A 21,595-nucleotide genomic window follows, 5' to 3' on the forward strand; every position below is an offset into this window, starting at 1 on the left:
ACCCAACTGAACCATCTGCTCAGTCTAGCCAGTGGGAGGGAGGCCCAGGCTCCTGGCATGAGGGCGGCCAGGCCAGGAGTTAGGGAGAGCCTGCCAGCCTGCCTGCCTGCCTGCCCCCACTCTTCCATCCTTCCTTCCTTCCTTCCTTTCCTTCCTTCTTTCTTTCTTTTTTTTAAGGGTAACATGCGTTGCCTGTGTCCCCAAAAGGCAGGTAACATTTCTCAAGTAACAGACACAATGAAACCCACCATATTCAGGTTTTCCATGTATCCCTTTCCCTCTTTGGAACAATATTTTAACTTTCTAAGACTTTCCTCACTAACCCAAATTAACTGTCTTTCTATTTAGAGGGTCCTCTGGATTTTTCTTCCTCTAATGCTGTGATGGCTAATATTAGTTGTCAGCTTTGCTACATTTGTAATCAACTCAAGCAATGGGGTACATCTATGAGGGATTTTCTTGATTAGATCATTTGAGGTGAAAGGCCTACGCTAAGTCTGGGCCATGCCTTTTGGTGGCAGCCTACGTAAGGGACATGGAAGAAAGGGGCTTTTGCTTTTTGCCTGCTTGACCTCACATTCATTGGCAAAGTCCTCTCCCTGGTTGCCGAGGCCTTCCTTAACTACTTCTTCAGGATTCCAGCAGAGAGCGGCTGAGACATCCAGCCTCATGGAATGAACTACCGGAATCCTGGCCTTTCATTGAGAGAAAGTCATTGTTGGATTAGCCTATGAAGCCATCCTAATAAATCCTCTTTTAATATGTCTGTATATGTGTGTATTTATTTCCTTCTGTCACTTCTGTTCCTTTAGAGAACCCTGACTAATACACCTAATACTTAACATCCTTAATACTTAGTGATGGGGAATACACTATCTTGCAACCAGGCAGTGAGGAAGAAAAGAACAGAGTTCAAACAGCACACAGCAAACTACTCCATGGCCCAGTGTGGATTGAAAGTGAAATCTTCATATAGCAATGTGTTCTCTGGACTCTCAGAAGGAAACTTGCCTGTTCCCAAGCACTTGATCCTGAGCAGTTTACAGAAGCCTCTGGTCAAGTTTTGGTTCTCTATGAGCAGCCCTAAACAAAACCCCATCCCAAACCTTATCTGCAGTAGCTGGTCCTGGTGTCGCAGGTGCATCTCCACTTCTAGCCGCTGGGCCAGTGTGCACAGGGCCTGTGCACAGCAGTGGGCCAGTCCAGCTGGGGCAGGCTCAGGGCTTTGTGCTGCATCCTGCAGCTGCTCCTTCAGGCCCAGGATGACCTCCTGCGACTTGGCATACAAGGCCTCCAGATCTGCCTTCTGGCCTTCCAGAACGCTGACCTCCAGCTGGAAAGCCTGCTCCATCTCCTTTTTATCCTTCTCAAAGTTTCTCTTCATGACTTCAATTTCCTTCTCATAGTAATTTACCTAAACAAAGGAATTAGGAAGTCTTAGTAACAGCTTGGCAAGCAGCATAAACAGGAGGATATCAGGCAAGATGCTTAAAAGAGCCGATGGCTCCCACCTGACCCCAGGATCTAGGAAAGGGGATGAAAGGACAGTGATGTCACCAAGGTGTTACTACACCTAAGGTGCAGTGTGCCTGCACCACCCTTTCACAGTAACCCTGAGGTGGGTTCATCAGGTATACTTAAGAGGCTTGGGACCAAGAATGGCCAAGCACCTGGCAAGTACCATGAGTCCAGAGGGTGTGACAACTAAGTAGCAATCACTAGGCTAGTGGGGACAGTACTCCACATTCTGGAAGCCTAGGGGAAGGGAAATAATCCAGATATACAGGCAAGGCTATGTCAAAAGCTTCCAGTGTAAAATACACCAGGGAATATAAATACACAATAGTAGGACAGAATGCCTGCCCTGCTGAGCAGTCTGAGAAGCTGAACACATGGCTTTGCAGTCTGAGGTCCCAAATGCCCTGACCTTGGTCTCCAGCTGCATCCTGAGCTCTTGGTAATGTTCTTTCATCTGTTCCACCATTATCTCTGTCTCCAAACTCACTGGCGTAGACTCACCCACAAACAGATTGTCTGTAAAGAAGAGGACACTGTGATGGTATGCCTAGGATGCCTCCAGCGCCTTCTTGACCCTTTCACCTGTCCTCTAGGTGGTTTCCAGCCTCTCAACACCAAGTGGCAAAGCAGCTTTCCACCCGTAACATGTGTGAGAGCAGGTCTGGCAAGACGATCATCCTGCCCTCCATCTGCACTATGTAAGAATGAGGGGCCGGTGGTAAGGGCACTCCACCCTCCAAGGCACTGCGGTTGAGGATCCATGGACAGCAGGAAGGGTCAAATTATGTTTTGCAAGTTGACACTACTAAGAACTCAGAGGTTCAAATCTTTAAAAAAATATATTAGCCGGGCGAGGTGGCGCACACCTTTAATCCCAGCACTCGGGAGGCAGAGGCAGGCGGCGGATTTCTGAGTTCGAGGCCAGCCTGGTCTACAAAGTGAGTTCTAGGTCAGCTAGGGCTACACAGAGAAACCCTGTCTCGAAAAACCAAAAATAAATAAATAAATAAATAAATAAATAAATATATACACACACACACATATATATGTATGTATGTATATATATATATATTTACCTATATCTTATGAGTATGTGTATTTTGCATATATGTCTGTGCACCATGTATGTACAATGCTCACAGAGATCAGAAATCAATGTCAGATGTTCTGGAACTGGAGCTACAGGTGGTTGTGAGCTACCATGTGTTTGCTAGAACTGAACCCAGGTCCTCTGCAAGAGCAATAAATGCTCTTAAGCTCTAAGCCACTCTCTAGCAAGGTTCAAGTCTTTACTGTATCACTGTTTACTAAGAGAAAACCAGGAGGGTCCCACTAGATTCATCAGGCCCCTTAACTCTCTGGAAGATCCTCACCAGATGGTATATTCACTGCACTTAAATTCTGGCTCCAAATGATGCCAGGAACACAAAGGCAATGGGAAGACAAGGCAGAATAACGACAGTCCCATGACCTTCCTTCTGTGTAGAGCTTCACGCCCAAGTCTCCACACATGTTCAAATGTATGCATGGGCTCACTTTTTCACTCTTTCTCTTGTGTTTTCTTGCTGGTTCTGTGTGATCTGTTTTTACAGCACACACTGACACTCACAGTCCTGGTAGTGTGAAGGCTCTGATGGGTGCGGAGGAAAGGTGAACAGCTCCACAATGCTCTCCCGGCACTCCTGACCAGGGCCACATGCTCTGTGCAACTCAGGCTCCCGAGACACCGGAGAAGCAACCACCATGCTCTACCCTCTGGCTAGGCTGGGCTCCACTGCACACTCAGGGGACTGCACCCCACACCTTTTCCTCCTCCCTTATCACTAATGGGGGTATGTTAAGGCCACTCTCTATTTCTTCCTGAGACTCCCTGGGGATTCTGCCTGCCATTCAGGCTCCACAAAAGTAAAGTTTCTACTAAGTTCCTCTTGGAGAGCCCAAGAGCATCTCTTTGGGCTATTTCTTTCCTCTTCCCAACATAAACAGCTGTAGGGTATAGAGACTCAAGAGCTCTCAGAGGCTGGAGAACAACGCTGAGGGGCTTAGGTTGCCACAGTTTAACTAGGGAGGGGTAGTCAGGGCTGCTGGATTCCATGGGCAACAGAGAGATGGGGCCATTGAGTGTCATATGATACTGCTGAAGACAGCAGAGCTGGAGTGACTGCATTGGTGACTGCCTCATACAACCAGTGGGAAGGCAGAGACTAGCTAAGTACCCACTGTCCTCCGCAAGAACTATGGCGCCTCCACAACATCCTCCCCCAACCTCGGTCTCTAAAAAAGACCAAGAACACTTAAACATGGGCCTTTGTCTGGACCTCATTGTCCAAGATCAGGAGCGTCTGCAGTGTGACTTCCACTGAACCCAGCAGACAGGATTCCCTCAGTTGAGAATATCCCATGCCTATCTTGCTATGACCTTCCATGCCAGTGACCTTCCATGTCCAGCCCTGTCACAAAGTTGCCTGTAACCTCACAGGATCCAACCTGGAAACATGCCCCCCGGGCAAATTTGTCTCCTCTGGGGTCAGGTAATTATAACCTTTGTGATTTCTACAAAGATAAATTTCCCCACCCTCTTCTCCTCATCTTTTCCTCTGGGGTGTCACATGTCCAGCTTTGTGGTCATGTCCTGGAGCCCCACTCTCAACTTACCCTCCAGACGAGGCTCCTACCTGCTGGGCCGCGTCCAGGGATCCTCCTTCTATGGGTACCTGGGGTCCCAGCGGGGCTTTGTCGACTCCTGGGCAGCCGCAGCCGCAGGCCTTCCAGCTCTGCTTGCAACTCATCATTGCGGTCCTGTAGGTCCTGTGTAGGCAGAGCCAAATACCTCCTCCAGCACTTGCAGCCACTCAGCCTTGGGGGGCCAAACCCAAGATCAGCCCCATCTGTAGTAAGCGCCCACTACAGGCTAGACTTATAGGCAGGTGTGGATCCTGGACTTTCAGCATGTAACCTTAAACCTGAACCTAAGCTTCTAACTACCTAAAGGTCCTGGCAGAACTAGGGAAACCATTTCTTGACACTCATGCTTACATCATTGGATATATGAGAGGGGCTCAAGGAAAAAGGAAAGTTGAAGCTATGGGGAAAATTCTCAACAGGTGCTGCTGACCACAAGTAGTGGGCATGCCACATGCATAGGGATCAACATCTTGGGACATGTCTGGGGCTGTGTGTCTGCTCTCTCCTCTCAGCTGCTGTGGAATTGGCATGGGGTTCTACAGCTGTAGCTGTTAGGCCTTTTGTTTTAGATGAAATGCTACAGAGCAGTGATGCACTTGGCAGAGAGAAAAGGTCTCATCTGGGAAGCAGAAGCCTGACGGGTTCAGTCTGCTGGGCAACAGGGAACTGGCCTGGGAGAGACACCCTCTGGTGAGGATGAGGGAGGAGTCTGCATTTGCGACAAGCATCACCTTTGCACTTTAATGAAATGTGTCTGGAGGAGTAGGCTCAGCCACTTGCTTATCAAAAGGACAGGAAAAGGAACTTCTAGCACACTTTTCTGGGAGGCTTGGAGTCCTGCAAAATCTTGAAAAGTATGAGGACAATCAGCCCTGGCTCACAGTCACAGCTCTGAGATTGCTCCCTAAAAGCAAGGTCACTTGTCTTTCAAGAATATGCACCTACTCAACTTGTAGGGCACTCGGAGCCAAGGACACAAACAGCAGCAGTTCCATTTCTGAGTGTGTTTTCTGTCTGATTTTTTACAGCCTTCTGTAATGTCGGATCAATTTTCATACCATGTAAAATTATTTTATAACTCTTGGTATCATAACAATGCCTCTATTGGTATCCCCAGAAACAGCTACAGATTTTCAGCATGAGTTGACTCAAAGCAAAGCCTTACAGTTAGCAAAGCTGTAAGGGATCAGACGCAACTAGGATCAGCTGTCTGCTTTATCGTTATCCTTTAGTAGTCATCTCTTCAAGATAGCTATAAATTACTGTGCTTGTTACATGTTTATTACTGTAGTAAAAGCAGAGAAATTAAATGACTGAATAGTAATGTTGACATCCTGAGATTTTCTGTCAGTGGAGTTTATTATTGAGTGGCTTTGTTTTATTTTGCCTTTGAAGACCAGACCCAGGACTTATGCATGCTGCGTATGGGGGTCTACTAATGAGATACAACCTCATGTAAAAATTTTTTTTCCTGAGACAGGGTTTCTCTGCATAGCCCTGGCTGTCCTGGAACTCACTTTGTAGACCAGGCTGGCCTCGAACTCAGAGATCCACCTGCTTCTGCCTCCCGAGTGCTGGGATTAAAGGCGTGTGCCACCACACCCGGCTCCTCATGTAAAATTTTAAGTGTCCATTATCTGAGCATCCATATTACTTATCCTTGGTCACTTGGCAATGTTGCCTCTGTAGGTGATACTAGAATCACCAGTGTTATTCCAAGACTATGACATTTTCTATTAAGTTAGCAGTTATGGCATATTTCACATTCTGATACTGGACAGCAGCAGTTTTAGTCTCCTTGATGCCTGTGATATGAATGTGCAAGTGGGCTGTGGGCTCTCGTGATCTGGCTGCTGCTTGTTTGTTTTTGAGACAAGCCTTACAACATTTTTCAGACTGCTTTGTGTTTGCTTTGTTGTAGGTTTTAAACGGGGGGACTGGTTTTGGAGACAAGGTCTCAGGCAGCCCAGATTGGCTTCCAACAGGCTTATATCATCCAAGATGAATGACCCTGAACTCCTCGTCCTCAGGCCGCCACCTCCCAAGCTCAGGGATCACAGGCATTTGCTTGGCTTAAGGTTGACTGACTTTTACCTCCTGGGTGCAAGCAATCCTCCTGCATCAGCTACTGCACTTGCTGAGACAGCACACTAATGTACATCTACCTTCAAGGGCAGGAGTTTTTATAGTGTCTAAATTTTTAAAAAGATTTTATTTATTTATTATATGTAAGTACACTGTAGCCCTTCAGACACCCCAGAAGAGGGTGTCAGATCTCATCACAGATGGCTGTGAGCCACCATGTGGTTGCTGGGATTTGAACTCAGGCCCTCCAGAAGAGCAGTCAGTGCTCTTAACTGCTGAGCCATCTCTCCAGCCCTATATAGTGTCTAAATTTAACCACACATATGCCTCTCTTTTTAAATAATGCCCCTGGTAAGTTTTACACCAATTAACTTTTGGTAAACTTAGGCTAATCAAGAGCTGACTAATAAGAATTTGTGACAGATCATTTAATAATTCAAAGTTCTTCTTCTTATTAGTAATGGGTCATTTGAACTTTGATTTCTCTTTCTGGTCTTCCTATACTGAAATTTCTTTACGAAGGTTCATTTGGAAGTACAGTCAGGGAACACTTTCTGTCTTGGGATTTGACTAGTCACTGGAGTATCTGCAGCACAGCCAAGCAGTGCCCAGGTATGGCTGACCAGAGCCTGAATAAGAAGTTCTTTCTGGAAAAGAAGCGCTTGCAATCACTTGTGGGCCACCCTGCACTTGACGGCCAAGGAGATGATAGGAAAGAGATGAGGCCTCACGTGGCCACTGGGGTCTTGAGCCAGGGAGTTTCTGCAAATCCATAGTGCTGGTCCTGTGCAGCAGGCCTGCCCTTCCTGTCATTGCTGCAGGGCAGGCTGTAGGAAGGGGACCCAGGGATGCTCAAGATGGGTAAGCAGACTCGGGGAAAGGCACGTACCCTGCACTTAAGCTCATAATCGTTCAGGATGGCTGTGAACTGCTCCTCCTGGGCCAGGAGCTCCATGCTCTGAGGCTCCAGCTGAAAGAGAGAAATGTGCATACCAGCATATCAGCTTTCCTGGGAAGACAGGACATGATGTGCTGACTCTGACCCCACTGACCACTGGAACTGCTCTGAATAGCAAAGGCTTGCCTTGTCCTTCAGCACAAACTGGAGGTCACTCTGCAGGCGTAGGACCAGCTTCTCTGAATCCGAAAGCTTTTCTACCACTTCTATGATCTCCTTCTGCAATCGACTGTTTTCCTAGGAGATAGGTTGACATGGGCTGGGTTCAGGACACAGAAAGATGCTGATAAGTCTCCATGTCACCTCTCTGTATGGTGGAGGGTTGTTTCTAGCAGCTTTTCAGGAAAAGCCCTGAAAAAGGCAGGCATGTGGCTGCCTGCTGCCTCTACACCAAGCAGGCAGGGTGAGCTGTTGGAACCCCATCTCTTATGACAAACCCAACACCTCCAAGGTGATTGTTTCCCCACTGTCTTCCCTTCTTGCTCCCACTCCCATGTTCAGAGCATTCATGAGTGAAGGAAGAAAGGGCTGGTAAAGCGTTATGTCCAAGCTGCTTTTAAAGTGATCGGTTTGAAGTTGTATCAGAATGGTTCAGAGGTCCAGCACCGCAGTGGTGGGTGTCAGAAGACAAGGATTGTGCTGAGAAGGGTCAAGAGAATGGCATCACATTAGTGGATGACGTGAGTTATGTCCAGATACTCTTACCACAACGGGCAGGGGCTGCAGGAACCAGGGTGGAGGAAAAAGGCCACAGAGGTCCTTAGGCATTAGGAAAAAAGCTGGGAGCAGAACAGAAAGAAGGCACGCAGGTAAGTGCTGCTAGAGCTTGGCTGTCCACACAGCTAAGATGGTGTTTGGGAGCCAAAAGCAGGGGAGGTACAAGGCAGGGAGGCACCAAAAACCCTAAAAGTTGTGGCTATGAATCCAGGTCATGGCAGGCCGTGTCTAAAGGTGTTCCTAGACCCTAGGGATGCAGCCATGCGGCTGTGGTAGGAGCTGATTCACTCTGATTTTGAGCTCAGATGACTCAGAACAGAGGAGGATTGAGCAAAGCCAAGACCTCCTACTTTGAGTGAGTGTGATGTCACTCTGCTCTGCCAATATGTGCCCTCCCGGTTTACAGCAGGGATGCCTCCCACCTACCTTCAGAGCCAATGTCAGCTTCTCTCGGAGACTGGTCTCCTCAGCCTGGAGACGGCCCACATCCTGCTCCAGCACGGCTCTCTGCCTGCGGGCTTGCTCCCAGAATAACTCTCGCTCCATCTCTACCTCGGACCGCAGGAGGCTCAGCCTTCCCCTGTACTCTTGCTCTAGGTGCCTACAACAGAGCACACAATACACAGTCTCTCTCAGAAGTGTCACTTGGCCTCTCTGGACACCTGTCTTTGGAATGCTTCCTCTGCTGGACCCTGTCAATTTGCTCAACAGATGAACTGTCTATGCCAGAGATAAGAGACATTGCATATACTTCCTTCATGAACTGGTGGAAAAAGGGGGTTGGGGTGGTGGTGGACACATGGTAAATACTCAAAGCTGTACTTGGAGCCCTGGGGTGAGCAAGTGGGTAGAGTTCTCTATGCAGGTACCCTAGATGTCTTGTCTCTCCACCTATCCTGCCCACATTATACCACATCATCCCAGGCAACCCTAGCCTACAGAAGCCCTGTGGCAGGCCTCTGATGCCAGATGATCAATGTCAGCCTCCACTTCTAGGAGACAGGCTGCACAAAACCTGTGGACAGTGGATTCCTGAGATGAGGGGAGCCAGCACAGGAATTTCTCCCTAACAGTCTATCCTCATCTTCCGCGAGTGCTGCCAACCGTGGAAAGCAGCGCAAGCCTTAGTCTTTTCACTCTGGTGGCAGCTACACGGCCTGTAAGTCTCTCTAGACTGCAGGACGCCTCAGCAGGGTCAGTGACTAAACCTGAGAGAAGGTGTGGGTTCATTCTCCCAGCTGACACAGCCTGGACTTTTATCTCAGCTAATAGCTTTCCAGAAACCATACCCTAAAGGGAACAAGATGGAGATTGGGAGAAAGAACAAATCTCATTTATGCTTGGAAAACAACTTGGGAAATTTTTGGTTTTTTAAAAGATATTTTAAGGGTTAGAGATTTAGCTCAGTGTATCTCTGGCCTAGCAAACATAAGGCCCTAGGCTCAGTCTTCAGTTATAGAAATAAAAAAGAGATTATTTCCACAATATATTTTATCCTATTTAGCCCTTTCACCCCATTAAAAAAACCTTAGAAATGCACAACCAAAAGAAAGTGGATAAAGATTGCATACTTACAATCGAGTCTCTGCAGTCAAGAGAAAAGAGTGAGCAGGCTTTGCACCCCTTGGTGCTTCTCCGACCTAAGGTTCTTACACTCCCTAAATAAATAAGCTATCTTTGAAATAGGGTAAGACTGGTCAGGCACAGTGGTTCGTGCTACTATTTATAAGCACAGCTACTCAGGAGACTGAGGCAGGAAGATTCCAAGTGGGCAGTCAGCCTGGAGAGCTCAGTAAGACTGTCTTAAAATGAAATAAAAAGGGGTAGGGATAGAGCTCTGTAGTACAGCACTCGCTTAGTATGCATGAGACCTGGGACGAAGGGAGAGAATGATGATGTAAGACCCGGACAGAGAAGACTTGGATTTCAACTCCATACATCCATGAGTAATTGTGAGCAAGTTATAAGCTTGTCTGACTCTCCATTTCTCCGACCGAAAATGGGATGGATGCTGGCGGTTAGGTGAGGCAGCGCTGACGCAGATGCAGACAGGATGACAACAGCTTGAGACCTCACCATCTTCTTCCTTAATCTCTGGCTTTCGGATGCCCAGGAACAGAGCCAGAGCACCCGTGGAGAAGGAAGAAATGGGCTTTTTGTCTAAACCCAACATTTAGCAGAACACAATCTAACTGCTAGGAGGTAAGGGCTCACTGCTGAGCTCCAGATGCAGGGAGATCACCAGCAGAACCTGTGGTACCTGAGGTTAGCTGCCCTCAGCTACAGAGGGTGTTGTCTAGGCCGCTGTGGCTCCAATCCAATCCAACCCTACCCTGTTCGTCCCTTGTCCCTGTGGCCATGATGGTCTAATAGTTCCTTGCCAGGTGGGGTACTGAGGCACCAAAGCTACAAAGGTAAATAAAGGAAAATGAAAATCTCTGTGAAAGCCCCAAACTCCATCAAGCCTGTGTGGGGGGCTTCTTCAGTATCCTGAGTAACACCCAGGGAGACATGTCACTCCACCTTCCCAAGCTGCCAAGACGCTGTGAAGAAGCACGGCCTTGGGATGCCAAGGTACTCGTGACAGGATGACAGACTCCTCAGCAAGTGGACAACCATTCCCCATGAACTGCCCTCCTTCTCTCCCCTCATGTAGTACAGTGCACACTGAGACGAGTGCTGCCACTCAGAGCTCAGCATAGAGATGCAGGACTGGCCCCACCTAGCCCACAGGAGAGGGGCTGGATGAAGGCTTCGGCAGAGCAGAACTGGGATCTGGTCTTGGGCAGGCCTCTTTTGGATGAGTGCCCAACTCAAGATGGAGAAGAGGGGGAAACAACCAGCACTCTCTGGTCTACATCGTACCACAGATCTGGGTGAGCAAGACCAAAGTGTGGACACTTTGCCCCTTCTTAGAATTGGAAACAATCACCCATGGAAGGAGTTACAGAGACAAAGTTTGGAGCTGAGACAAAAGGATGGACCATCTAGAGACTGCCATATCCGGGGATCCATCCCATAAATAGCCTCCAAACGATGACACCATTGCATACACTAGCAAGCGTTTGCTGAAAGGACCCAGATATAGCTGTCTCTTGTGAGACTAGGCCAGGGCCTAGCAAACACAGAAGTGGATGCTCACAGTCAGCTATTGGATGGATCACAGGGCCCCCAATGGAGGAGCTAGAGAAAGTATCCAAGGAGCTAAAGAGATCTGCAACCCTGTAGGTGCAACAACATTATGAACTAACCAGTACCCTGGAGCTCTTGTCTCTAGCTGCATATGTATCAAAAGATGGCCTAGTCGGCCATCACTGGAAAGAGAGGCCCATTGGACACACAAACTTTATATGCCTCAGTACAGGGGAACGCCAGGGCCAAAAAGTGGGAATGGGTGGGTAGGGGAGTGGGGGGGAGGGTATGGGGGACTTTTGGGATAGCATTGGAAATGTAATTGAGGAAAATACGTAATAAAAAAATATTAAAAAAAAAAGTGTCAGGCGGATGAGCGCCTAGCTACAGATGGGCTCCCCCAGGAGAGCTGGCGATGCCCCTTTGATGCCTTAGCTTTAATCTTCATGCCAGGGGCATCCTCCAATGTCTGGTTAATAAACCCAAGAAGTAATTTTGTGGTTTTCATTTTGGCCCACTGAGCCACCTTCTCTTTCTGACCCTTATGGCTCAGTCCTGGTGCTGTCCCTTCCAAATCACTATCTTGCAATACCAACAATTCCAGTTAAGACATAACCAGATAAATTCATGGACAGAGCTTAGAGTATTTCCACGGCAACAGGCACACAGGAGACACCACGGGTCACTGTACCCATATCACAAAAAGCAGAACACTGCTTGTTAGACTCAAACTTCCTTTCAAAATAGGTGTCCCCAAGGTCGTTTCAACTTCCTCTGGCTCCAGAAAGACAGCAAGATCACCTGGCCCCTGGGTCTCCAAGAATGGGAGGGAGTCATTGCTGTGGCTGCTCAGGAGCTCTAGCTGTGAGCCTAAAACCTACTTGATTTTCTTTTCCGTGAGCTGCTCCAGGGCTGAGTGGCAGTCATCCATCTCTCTCACAAAGTCCAGGTTCCTCTTCTCAGCTTTCTCCAGGTCCTGCCTCGCCTTGTCCCGCTCCTGCACCAGCTGGTCCACTTGCCCTCTGCCATGGGAAGGACAGACAGGACACTGTTGTCAGCCTGACAGACTTGCCCAGGCTTCACTGCCCCACAACCACCTCACTCTACAATTGTGACCATTTTACCAGTGCACATATTAAGAAAGGCCAAATGACAGTCTCAGCAGTAAGATAAACCAGATCCCAGCCCACCAGGAAGGCTGGGACTTTATTCAAAGGGACTTTTTCTCTATTGTTAGCCTTAGCCAAGATCCCTTGGTTACTCTTGAAGCAGGGCCCCTCTCAAACCACATGGTTTCTGCCTCCACAACAGTGAGCTCTAGAATCAGCAGGATGAGGGTCAAGTTCAAATTTTAAAACATAATAAAAGTGGCTGACGGAGTTCCTGGACATACGGATTTCTAAGCATGTGCCCATATTTAAGGATATACTTGTAGTCTTTAATTCTGGGGACACATAATCTAAGCAGTAGCCACAGTAAATGGCTACAGGCCCTCAGGCCTCCTCTGCTCTCTTCATTTGAGTTTAATTTACAAGGACAGGAGAGCAGGAAACAGGCAGACCAGGGGAGACAGAGGTAAGGCACAGGAGATACAACCTGAAGTTCTTGGGAGGTGGACCCCACAAGCAGGACTTTATCCCATTCCCTTGTGGGCTCTTACTGGTGGTAGCTCAGTTCCTGGCGGTAGCAGGCCAGGGCTGCCTGCTGGATGACACCATCCACAGTTAGCAGTTCATTGTCAAGGGCCCAGGTCAGCTCTAAGAGGTTCACCTTCTCATCCACACTGAAGTCCAGGCTCTGGAATCAGGAAGCCCCAGAAGGCAAGGCAGGGTGAGAGACTTCTCCAAGTGTACTCTCTTGCCCCGTGACAATGCAGGGGTCCATACCCACAGTGGCTACTATAGCAAGCACCTGCCCCTTTCCTGTCCGCAAGGGTCTCTGGTTGTTGGGGTGCTCTTTCTCAACCCCAGTAACTCAACTGGGCTGTCAACATTGAGCTTCTTCATCATACTATAGTCCTCAAGATCCCATTACCACAGTGGGTACAAATCGACATGGAAGAGGCCTCAAAGGCATCAAAGTACAAGCTGCAGTAAGGAGCACAGCCCACCTCAACACACCACATGGACTGAAGAGGAGAACTTGGGAGTGGGTCCCTTTCTCCCTCTGAAACCAACAGTTTTAAGTACTAAGGTAAGCCTTTGGCCCACCCATGTGGAGAGGAGAGACCAAAGTCCTGATAGAGCCACTTAACACTTGACATCCAACTCCTTAGGGCCAGTCAGGCCCCTGAAAGGCTCTTTTTTATGTGAATGAAAAGGTCTCACTATGTAATCCACAAACAGGGCAAGAGGGCTGGGAGCCCCTTGCAAGGGTCCCCAGATGGATCAAGGTCGGAAAAGTTAGAGAAATATGTCACAGCAACAGCTTCTTGTCTAAGTAAAAAGGAGACGTCAAAACTACCCTGGAGAACTGTGGGGCTGGGTCAATGGGTAAAGTACCTGCTCATAAGTGTAGGAACCTAAGTTTGAATGTTCAAGTAAAGCTTGGCGCTGTAGCTCACATCTGCAATGCCAGCACTCTTAGGGTGAAATGAGAGGAAGGCAGGAGGAGTCCTCAACCAGCTAGCTGGCATAAGCACTTATGGACAAAAGAGTTCGTCTCAAACAAAATAAAAGGCAAGGACTGATACCTGAAGTTATCCTCTGAGCTCCACATGTGCACCATGGCATCTATGCATGCATTCACACGCACATGCACAAACAAAAACCAAAAACAAAATGTATAAAGCTAGATGATGGTTTGTGCCTCTGTTCCTAGAACTCATAGGGTAGAAACAAGAGTATTTAAAACATTAAAAATGTATAGCTTCAGGAATTAACTACACAGAGCAACATCAGCCTAAGCACAGAAGTTGAGATGTGGACAGAAATCACAGAAAAACCTACTTGTCCACTCACAAGGAAGGTCTGCATAAACCAATAGTGACACAGTATGATACCAACACTAAGAAAATTAAGCTAGAATGTGTAAACACATTTGTCTATGTTTGGAAAAGTTCTACCAGAGGCTCACATGCATGTGGGTGCACATTCACAAAAGGAAGGCTGTGTTGTTGCTCTTCAGATGCAATTCTCCTAGATTTTTATTTGTTTGTTTGTTTGCTGTTGTTGTTTTGAGACAAGTTCTTTTATTAGCACCTAGGGGTTTCAAGTAGGTTAAGCTGGTAGGCCTTAGAGCCAAACAGTGAGGATCCTCTTGCCTCTGCCTCATCAGGGCTGGGATTACAAACACTCAGCTCCTCATGCATTTGTATCTAGTATTTTACCAACTGAGCCGTCTCCCCAGGCATCCTTGAATGGACATTTCCCGACTGCTTTCTCTATGTTTTAAAGTTTCAAAATAAAATTTCCTACATTTTAATTGCAAAAAAATTATGAAAAAATATTTCCTTTAGGGGCTCCTATGCATGGAGTGAAATACTGTCAGCACGTGCTCTGCTGCACTTATCTTCTGTGGACACGTGGCCCCCACATCCCCTGCTCAGCCCCACAGTGCCTTAGACACTATACAACAGGGCAGCCATAAACAGTGAGTTGCAAACCTGCAAGATCTCCCTGCCATTCTGAATGCCCTCCTGGGCCCATGCGGAGATGACCTGCTCAGGAAAGGCAAAGCCACTGCCATCGTCGACACTGGAGAAGAGGCGCAGGCCTGAGCACACAGACACGAGGGACGAGGTTGTGGTGGTGTGGCAGCCGCTCTCCTCCTGCACATCAGGAAGGAAGATGCTCTGAGCACTCAGGCATGTTAAGATCGTGGTGTCTGTGCACAGTAACAAATGTCTCACCTTGACAGCTTGTGTTCAGTATTTTGCCTTCTCATGGAAGCCTAAAAGAAGAGAACGCATACCCACAATGATCCGCAGCCCCCTTCCCGAGGGAAGACACTTGGCATAGCTTAGGGTTTACCTGGGATAACAAGGTCTGGCAAGGGACAGAAGTGCAACCGCACCTAGTCCTTGGACCCCAGCCCCTGGTCTTGCAAGGATCCCTGGACACTTGCTCTTATTTATCACTGTCACCTCATACCTGTGAGGCCTGCGCCAGCTCTGGCAAACAAGTCATCATGTAAAGAAGACCCGTGAAGGGATCTGGTCATTCCTTCCTTTGTTAAGAAAGTACAGGCACCAGGAAAACCCAGGTAAGAGAGGAAGTGACAGATGGGCTCAAAAGGGGCAGAAGAGCCAAAGGAGAACTCCACGTTTCCCAGCACTCAGTCCCATAGCCCAGTTGTACTAGGCTGTAGCAGTACTAGGGAGGATTATGAGAGAGGAAAGTCTCCCAGAGGGAAAGCTACCCGTGAGGCTTCTCTACCTCCTGAACCCAAGGGTGAGAATGATTTCCTACTCTCTCCTGTCCCACCTGGGGCTCTTCACAAGTCTCAGCTGTAAGGAACCTTGGAACTGAGGGAGGTAGTACTTGCTGAATACTAGGGAACACCGTGCACCCACTGCACCCAGGACCAACTCCCCGCTTCAGGAAACAGACAGGCTGTTGTGAACTCCCCTCACCACCTGCAGCTCCTCCATCTCCTTTCTCTTTTCATGATTCCCAGGCTGAAATGCTTTCTCCAACACTTATCAGCCTGTCCTCTCCCCATCCTAGCTTGCCCTTTGCTTGGGCCTCAGTCTGACAACTCTCCCAGAGCAGCCTGCAAACGCTTCATCAGAGTGCAGCATTCCGGGCAGGGCATGCTAGAGGTTCTCTTGCCTCCCACCATTCCTGCAGCTCTTTCAGTGCCCCTCTTGTCCAATACACCACCAGCTCTTTCAGCTGGCCCAACCTCTCCATCATGCCCAGGGAGAGGGTATTTGCTGAGAGGTGTGGCTGTCTCTCAATCCTTTTGTTTACAACAAAGCAGACATCTTGTTCCATTCACAGAGGGAGAGAATGTCTCTGCTATGTTTACTGACCCACCTGAACACAAGCTCTGATACCCAAATGCACTGAGGAATTGCTAGTCCCTCCTCTGGATTTAGAAGGAGGACAGGGTGGAGGTGAATCCCTCTGGAGCTTGCCTTCCTGGAGCTGGCACAGTCACATAAAGCCACCAGAGTCCACATGGGACATGGCAGGCTCAACCTTGCAGTCAAGCTGGTCACTTTGCTGAAGTCCTTGAGTCTTGAATGTTGCCCAAAGTAAGAGGCAGGCATGAAACAGAGACATCAGAAGGACAGGAATCTGGTGCCTTACAGACTAATCCTCTCCTTGTCTTGGCAGCATGTGCCACAAGTGCACAGTGTGTGTGCACGTACAAAGTATGCAGAGTGAGTGTGGGCTAATGTTAATATATGTACATATTTGTGTACAAACTGTGAGCACGCAGGAATGTGTGCCATGTATGTAAACACACAGTAAGTTTATACATTTGGTAAATACATGTCTGCTGTGATTATGTATGTTTACGGTATGTACACACCTGCACTTGATGTGCACATATGTATACACATGTACAGTGTTGATAAGCAAGTGTTTATCTGGGTGTGTATGTATAGAACCTGCACAGATGTTTATAGCAGGAGCACATAGAGTAAGATGTGTTTGTATACAAAGAGCAAGTATAGTAGATGTGGACATATCTATATGGGTGTACATATAGAACCTTTGTTCTACTGTGTACCTACAATGGTTGTGCATATAGAGAACCTGTGCTTGTCTTCAGCAGATGTGCACATACAGGAGATATGGAGTACACAGTAGGTACACATATACAGGAATGTGCACAGGTCAACACTGAGTGGTGCACAGAGACATTGCAAATCTATAGTGGGTACATGTGCACTGTAGATGTGAATGTGCACACATTCAGTGGATGTGTACGCATGTTTCTACCCTGGGCGATGCATATACAGAGCCTAAGCACATCTATATATAGTGGATGTGCAGGCACAGTGGATGCCATGTGTCTTCATGAAGTTTTCATGTACAATGGATGTGCACATGTCCAGAGAGGGTACACACATAGAGAACCTGAGCATGTCTAGAATGGGTGTACATACAGAAAATGTGTACATAATTGGTAATGAGTGTATAGTGAACATACGTGTGTACAACTGGTGAGCGTTTAAAGTGTGTGCACAGAAGATACACACATAAAATGGATGTGCCACATCTACAATAGCAATGCAAGTATGGTGGATGTGTGTGCACTCACTAAGTAGTGCGTGTCTAGATGATGTGTGCACAGTGAGCGCAGTACAGTATGTATGAATGCCGCTGTATGCCTGCGCTGTATACCTGTATGTAGTTTGTGAGCAAAGCGAATAAGGTGGGAAGATGGTCCAACATCCACAGTGCCAGAAGCATGGGAGCAGGTCACCAAGTGCAGGGAAGGGAAAGAAGTAAGGTATACAGAAGGGAGCTGTAATGTCTATAATATTCTAGACCATGACCTCTGCCATAGGTGAGGCTACTACGTGAAGAGGCAACTTCTGAGAAGCACATGGGACCCACAGCCCTCTTACATGCTAGCCTGTGGTGTCCAGACAGTTGCTGGGTCTTGTAGGAGGAGGTTCAGAGACTCTGAGGATTCCATTTGATAACATGTGCCAGTGATAGCAAAGCACGAGAAACACGTGGCCTCATTCAGAGGCTGTATCCAGCTGAACCCACACTGACTATGGCTTGTGTGTGTGTGTGTGTGTGTGTGTGTGTGTGTGTGTGTGTGTGTGTATGTGGGGGGAGTCTCATCTTCAGGCTCTCAGACTTGCATTTATGTGTTTATATGTGGTGCTAAGAGTGGCCCAGAGCTTCTTCTTGCTGGGAAAGAATTCCACCACAGATCCACACTCAGCTCCTGGTATTTCTGACTCGCAGGGCTGTTACCATTCTGTAGTGCCTGCCTTGCAGATCCCCACTGACTCAGTCAGACCCTCAGATTCTCAAGTGCATCTTGCCCATAGCAGTGCCTGTCCCCAGCGCTAGCCTGTGCTATGTCCTGATGCTATTAAAACAAAGGGTTGGGCCAGTCACCTGTGGGCAAGGTGGCTTGGACAAAATAAAATTCATGACTTCAGGTCAAGAAAAATAATCCACAGAGGACAAATCTCAGACAAGCCATACTACTCTACAACCCACTGCAGAAAGGGAGAGGGAGACAGCAGCCTCACTGAAAACCATCACTCGGTGGCACATAGAGGACAATCTGAGGAACGGCCGTGTTCCCCATATTGCATTATTCTCTGATATTCCTGATGTACGAGCTCAGACCGCTTCCATTTTAGAGATGAACATAGAGCTCAGAGAAGGTAAGACACAGTCAGGAATGAGCACCACCAGACAAGCTCAAGGCCCAAGAGCACTGCACACGCACAGGTGTGTGCACATTTACACAGCTTCTATGCTCAGTGCCGTGACACTGGCACAATTATCAGCCAGCACCCTCATCTGGCAAGGAGCAACACCAACTACTGTTGGTGTGTGACATCTAATTCTCCCATTTTACCTGATAATGAGACCAAAGCCTGTTTGGTTTGATCAGACTGGAAGATGCTGGAAGCGAAGGAGGCTCATGACCAAACAGGCCAAGCTGAAACTCTGCAAGACTCACTCTGCCATCTCCATCTTGGTCCAGTTTGCTGAACAGTTCTTCAAGTTCCTAGACAAAAGCCAGCACCCTTCAGGCCTGGAGAGCCACCTTGCTCTGTCCCTCTGGCTCCAAGCACCCACCTAGGGCTCTTAGCTTATCTAAAGATTAAGCTGTCTATCGAGCTGCTTTACAAAGGCTGCTTCAGCTGGGCTGTTTGGATACTCCCGCCTTGCCAGCTGGGAGGGGGCAGCATCTGCACATCCTAGCTCTAGAGGTACTCAAGTGTCCACTGGGCCAGGGCTTTGCTGGAAACCCAGCCTAAACCTTAGAGTTCATGGTCCAGCAAGGATACCAGGTAGGAACAACAACGGTGGGAACCTATGGTATCACCACAGCCACCTTCCCGTCCAAGTCTTCCCAAAAGACTGGTATCTATGCCTCTACACCTGGAGTGCAGCAAGGCTCATATGCTGGGTTGGCTGGGCAGAAAAAGAAGGATATTTGGTTCAGGCAGAAGGACGGCTGGAAGTGAAACTTTTAGAAGCAGCTGAGACCCGCAATGGCAGCTGAGAGTTTATGAGGATGAATTGTGTGGGTGAAGATGGACTCTCAAAGGTATCTCAGAGTTTTAGACAACAGCACCAAGAGCCATCAAAAGATCTGAGGTTGCCAGGCGTGGTGGTGTACGCCTGTAATCCCAGCACTCAGGAGGCAGAGGCAGGCGGATTTCTGAGTTGGAGGCCAGCCTGGTCTACAAAGTGAGTTCCAGGACAGCCAGGGCTACACAGACAAACCCTGTCTAGAAAAACAAAAACAAAACAACACAACAACAACAAAAAGATCTGAGATTACAAACTGCAGAAGAAAAACTGCTGTCTGAAGGTGAACTGGTTTTCCAGGCTCAGTACTCAATGTGACCGCTACAAATACCATGACACTGAGGTGGCCCCAGGCCTTCACCTGTTTCTCAAGACTGTGGAGCCCGATGCTTCGGCAGACCACAGCCAGCTCCTGCTCATTCAGGTGACCACTGCTTCCAATCCCCAGCTCATGCCAGATGCCCTGGACCAGGTTCTCAGGAGTGCTGAAGGAGGGGCTACAGGATTTCCGGAGTGTCCCAAAGACCTCACAACCCCAGGATCGCAGCTGGCCTGAAGCAACGGAGGGTCATAGTTAAATGCTGATAAATAATAATAATATAGAAGCTACAACTTAGGCTTATGGGCATTAGTTACTTTCATAACTCAACAAGTAACATAAAAGCCATGTCCTCCATGGAGAGCCAAGCTGGAGTATTCCAAATGACACCATGGGCTGGGCAGTAGAAAGCACACCAAAGGGCCTGTGGCCAGTGCAGCCTGACCCAAGACACAGACTGCAGGGTATTACCCCAGTGTTGGGGATTTCTGTGTGCAGAACAATGAGGCCTAGACTCGGTCCTTGGCCTCTAAGTGGGCTAGTGTCTTCTCAGCTCTACAAATACATCCACTGAGCACCTCCCCATTCTTTACAGGAGGTTTGGGGCTGGGCGGGCACTCTGCAGCCAGAAGAGAATTCAGTTTGTTCAGGCAGCCCTAGCACATCTTTCCTGGTCACTGCAGCCTAACACATGAGCGTCTTCCATCACTGGCCTCTCCAAGGGTTTACAACAACTTCCTGCTGCCCTCGGTCTCACAGGTCTGGCTCTAAAGGGCCGTGCAGTCTGCGCCCTACTTGCTTACTGAAGAACATGCCGCGTTCATGGTCTCTCTTCTCCCCTGGTCTCAAATGACTGCCTTCAGTGTTTTGGCTTTCCAACATTAGGCAGTTTAAAAACACAACTCCAAATTCTGGTATTTTTTTCTTCCACCAATACCCAGGGGTCTGTAGCCTCTCTGCAACCTCAGAAGCCTTGAGACAGCTTTCACCAGCAGAACATAAAAGAAGTCATGCTGTGCGATTGTAGGATAGGCTCCATAACACAGGAGATCAACAGCGCAGCGGGCCAGACCTTGTATGAGGAGACCGGAGCCATTATGCTATGAGGAAGCCGTGCTGAGAGGGCCTTTGATTCAAAGGCAGTCTACAGCTGAGCCAGAGACCTGCTATGTGATAACCTTCTCATCCTCCCGTGGTTCAGGACTCAGCCTTCCTGGATCTCGGCACTGAACCATGCTGCCCACCTTCTTCAACTTTTCCTAAGCACTATAATCCCCTTCCCAGAGAAGCTCTGCAGCAGCATGAAGCATTTGGCTGCTGTGGCCATCAAGGCCTGGTGCGAACCTCACTCTTATTCATAAGCTCACCTAAAACCCTCTGCATGAGCCTTGGGTTGCACTAAGTAAGAGTTGCTCAGACTGCCTTTAGCCTGTCGAAGAGGTCAGAAAGGCCTAGGTAGTTGTCCCCTGGACAGTTCCTCAGGGCCTGCAGAGTGTTCAGGCCCTGACACCCCCATGCTGCCAAGCTACTATTATCACTTCTGCGGCATGACTGGTGTTGGCAGCTAATTGCATATTGTCTTCTTGCTTTCAAATTGTTTGCCACTGGCCTTGGTATTATCTCCCCAGTTAAGTTCCAGGAGTCAATTCATTTTTTATTAGTGTGTGTGGTGTGTGTGTGAGTGTGTATGTGTCTGTGTCTGTCTGTCTGTTTGCATGTGTTCACTGTACACATACATGTAACACATGGAGATGTCAGGTGTCTTAATCACTTACCACCTTACTCTCCAGGACAGAGTCTCTCACTGAGCCTGGAGCTTACTGACTGGGCTAGCCTAAGTAGTCAGCAAGCCCTAGGGATCCCAGTGTCTCTACCTTGCCAGTGCTAGGTTGTAGCCTCCCATAAGCCTGAAGCAGGCTGAGCAAGGCTTGACTTTGTTGCCATTAAGATCATCTGGGGTGGAGCCTGCCTCTCTGGATCACTCTATTGTTC

The 21,595-nt window shown here is 48.3% G+C and overlaps 1 protein-coding gene across 12 annotated transcripts in view; it reads right to left on the minus strand.

The window, feature by feature from the left end:
* Ninl (ninein-like) overlaps positions 1-21,595 on the minus strand; it is a 74,893-nt gene that overhangs the window by 16,860 nt on the left and 36,438 nt on the right. For 3 of the 12 annotated variants that reach the window (NM_207204.2, XM_006500411.3, XM_006500406.3), the window contains exons 6-16: positions 19,646-19,836; positions 18,602-18,754; positions 14,700-14,864; positions 12,756-12,892; positions 11,977-12,117; positions 8,390-8,564; positions 7,373-7,483; positions 7,178-7,258; positions 4,194-4,326; positions 1,928-2,034; positions 1,107-1,414 (exon numbers count right to left, since the gene is read on the minus strand). In NM_207204.2, coding sequence (NP_997087.2) covers positions 1,107-1,414; positions 1,928-2,034; positions 4,194-4,326; positions 7,178-7,258; positions 7,373-7,483; positions 8,390-8,564; positions 11,977-12,117; positions 12,756-12,892; positions 14,700-14,864; positions 18,602-18,754; positions 19,646-19,836 — 1,702 coding nt within the window. Of the gene's footprint in view, positions 1-1,106; positions 1,415-1,927; positions 2,035-4,173; positions 4,327-7,177; positions 7,259-7,372; positions 7,484-8,389; positions 8,565-11,976; positions 12,118-12,755; positions 12,893-14,699; positions 14,865-14,945; positions 14,987-18,601; positions 18,755-19,645; positions 19,837-21,595 lie in introns of those variants that run through there. The other 9 variants (XM_030252239.1, XM_006500407.3, XM_030252240.1 and 6 more) reach the window with 7 other exon arrangements.

Source organism: Mus musculus, chromosome 2, assembly GCF_000001635.26.
Source record: "Mus musculus strain C57BL/6J chromosome 2, GRCm38.p6 C57BL/6J".
Classification (NCBI taxonomy): domain Eukaryota; kingdom Metazoa; phylum Chordata; class Mammalia; order Rodentia; family Muridae; genus Mus; species Mus musculus.